Here is a 2500-nt window from a genome sequence, read left to right on the forward strand (position 1 = left end):
TTTTCATTTATTGATTTTTTTCTCTTCACAAATAGGAATAATTTTGTTACATCTACTTTTTCTCTAATCTCCATTCCTTCAACAGATTATTATTACGTAGGCCCTGGACTCCCACTTGTATTATTAGCCTAGGCTTTCAAAGTTATCAGTACTTAATTCATGTTCTTTTCACTTGCCCACTCACAAATGGCTTGTAGGTCCTTTTATAGTTAGTCCTCTCCCACTGGTTAACTTAACCCAATGTCAGCGGGTTTATTTACTGTCCCCTTTAGATTTTAGTGAGTTTTGTTACATACAAGTGGCTCCATGTGTGCTCCGCAGTAAGGAGTCTATCAGTTGGCCCTCGTGACCGATCCTAATTTCCCCGTTCCTTGAATTGGCGGGAAAATGTGTTACTCTGGATTGTTTAACATCTATATAAATGTCTCCAGTCTTAATTAGGAGCTACAGGGGTCCAAGAACTGAGCCTTGTGGTACTCCACTTTGAACATTTGATTTGTTAGAATGATGCTGATTAACAGTTATATACTTATTGTTTGTGATTTGTTAGGAAATCATGCAATTCCATATAATCAGCCTTATCGAAAGCTTTTGCAAAGTCTGAACATATTGCAAAAATTTCTTTGTTCTCGTAGTATGTGTCCAGTTTTGCTCATTTTCTTTTTCTAGGCACTGGGCATTTTTTTTTTTTTTTTTTTAAATATTTCTATCCTTGCAAACACTTCTGTTATGTGAGATGTAGTGTCATTGGTCTGTAGTTTTTAGCCCGACCTTTGTTTCCACCCTTTTAGGAAGGAGTTCTAGTTCCCTCCTTCAGTGGGCTTGGAATAAGGCCCATATCCAGGGATTTTTCCTAAAGATTTACCAGTGGTTTTCCTATAGTTTCTGTATAGTATTTAATGAGATTGCTGGAATTTCATTAGGTCCAGCTGCTTCCTCATCGGTTGTGAAATTCAGCAGTCTACTAATAGTGTTTATTATTTCCAAATTAAATCCAAAAGCTTTTTCTTTGCAAAATAGAGAATTATCTAAAATTAATATTTTTTGTTCATTTTATATTTAGAGAGCATAAAATGAATATCAAGGGGTGTTTACTAATACTTATAAATATACTACTTATACTAATAAAGATTTGTAAGAGAAAAGAACAGTACTGTTTTTTATTGTTTTTATAATAATGATAAAAAAAAAAACAATAAAAGATAATAATTATTATTACTTGCTTCCTGCAGATCTTTTAGTGATTGGTGTAGGAGACAAAGGGAATAAAGTTGATCCTCGTGTCGTGCACTACATGAAGAATAAAGGCATTACATTAGAAGTAAGTATATTAATTGGCTTGCTAATTCTCTGTTATACTGTAGATGATAAAGGGTAAATCACCTTTTAATCAAAGAATGTTCTGTACGGAGCTGCGGTAAAGGATTTTCTGAATGTGTTAAAACAAGAAATTGTTGCATGTAAACAATGTCAGCTTGTAGCACCAGAGGTTGTCATTCCCTAAATAATTATACTTATGAAGATGCAAATATTTGATGATGCAGATGTTAGTAAGTTCAGAGGATATGGTATTTATATATGTCTGACAGAATTGGGCTTCATTCTTTTTATTTTTTAAATATGGAGATCAATTTTGATGGTTGTGCTTAGAAGTGTGGACGCTGGTTGCCAAGGAATGTCATACTTTTAACGTAGGTTGATGTTTCAAGGAAAACCTTTGCATCTGCCTGAGAGAGTGGATTAAAAGCTGAATATTAAAGTCTTATTCTGTGGAGTGAGGAACTGTTTGAATGTTTTTGTCAAAAGCAAATGTCTATCAATGTAATAGTTGTAAAAATAATTTTTCTAGGGTTTTCATACAATGCATTACTTGTTTATTAGTCTGGGTTCGAAATGTGTCAGGTTTTTGTGAATGATTAACTGAAGTAGCATATTCTTGTTAATGTTTGTAGATTTTTTTCTTCTTCTGATATAAACAGTAAACATGAAAATGTTAAAATAAGGAGATATTTTTCTATATACACATATAAACATATTTTATTACTAGTTCTAGACTTTAACTAGATACTGAGTATTCTTGGTTTAAGAACATTCTTTGCTTGAGTCTTCTGAAAGAAATTTATATCTCTCCTTCCTTCCAAAGTTGGCAAAGTATGGGTGGCATTAGAAATTGACGGTTCCATTTCTTGTTGAATTTCCTTGGAGAGATTATTGATTTTCTATCCTGTAATGTGAGTTTATGTGCACATACACAAATAAAGTCATGATAGAGATTTGAATTCTTGTATACACACTCGCTCGCTCGCTCGCTCACTCACTCACTCACTCACTCACTCACTCACTCACTCACTCACTCACTCACTCACTCACTCACTCACTCACTCACTCACTCACCCACCACTCACTCACTCACTCACTCACTCACTCACTCACTCACTCACTCACTCACTCACTCACTCACTCACCACACACACACACACACACACACACACACACACAC

The 2500-nt window shown here is 34.5% G+C and overlaps 1 protein-coding gene across 1 annotated transcript in view; it reads left to right on the forward strand.

Moving 5' to 3' along the window:
* LOC125032902 (NADH dehydrogenase [ubiquinone] 1 alpha subcomplex assembly factor 3-like) overlaps positions 1-2500 on the forward strand; it is an 8022-nt gene that overhangs the window by 4463 nt on the left and 1059 nt on the right. Inside the window, exon 4 of the mRNA XM_047624289.1 lies at positions 1233-1321. Within this exon, the coding sequence (XP_047480245.1) occupies positions 1233-1321 (89 nt within the window). The remainder of the gene's footprint in view (positions 1-1232; positions 1322-2500) is intronic.

This window comes from Penaeus chinensis, chromosome 15 (genome assembly GCF_019202785.1).
Source record: "Penaeus chinensis breed Huanghai No. 1 chromosome 15, ASM1920278v2, whole genome shotgun sequence".
NCBI classification, from domain to species: Eukaryota; Metazoa; Arthropoda; class Malacostraca; order Decapoda; family Penaeidae; genus Penaeus; species Penaeus chinensis.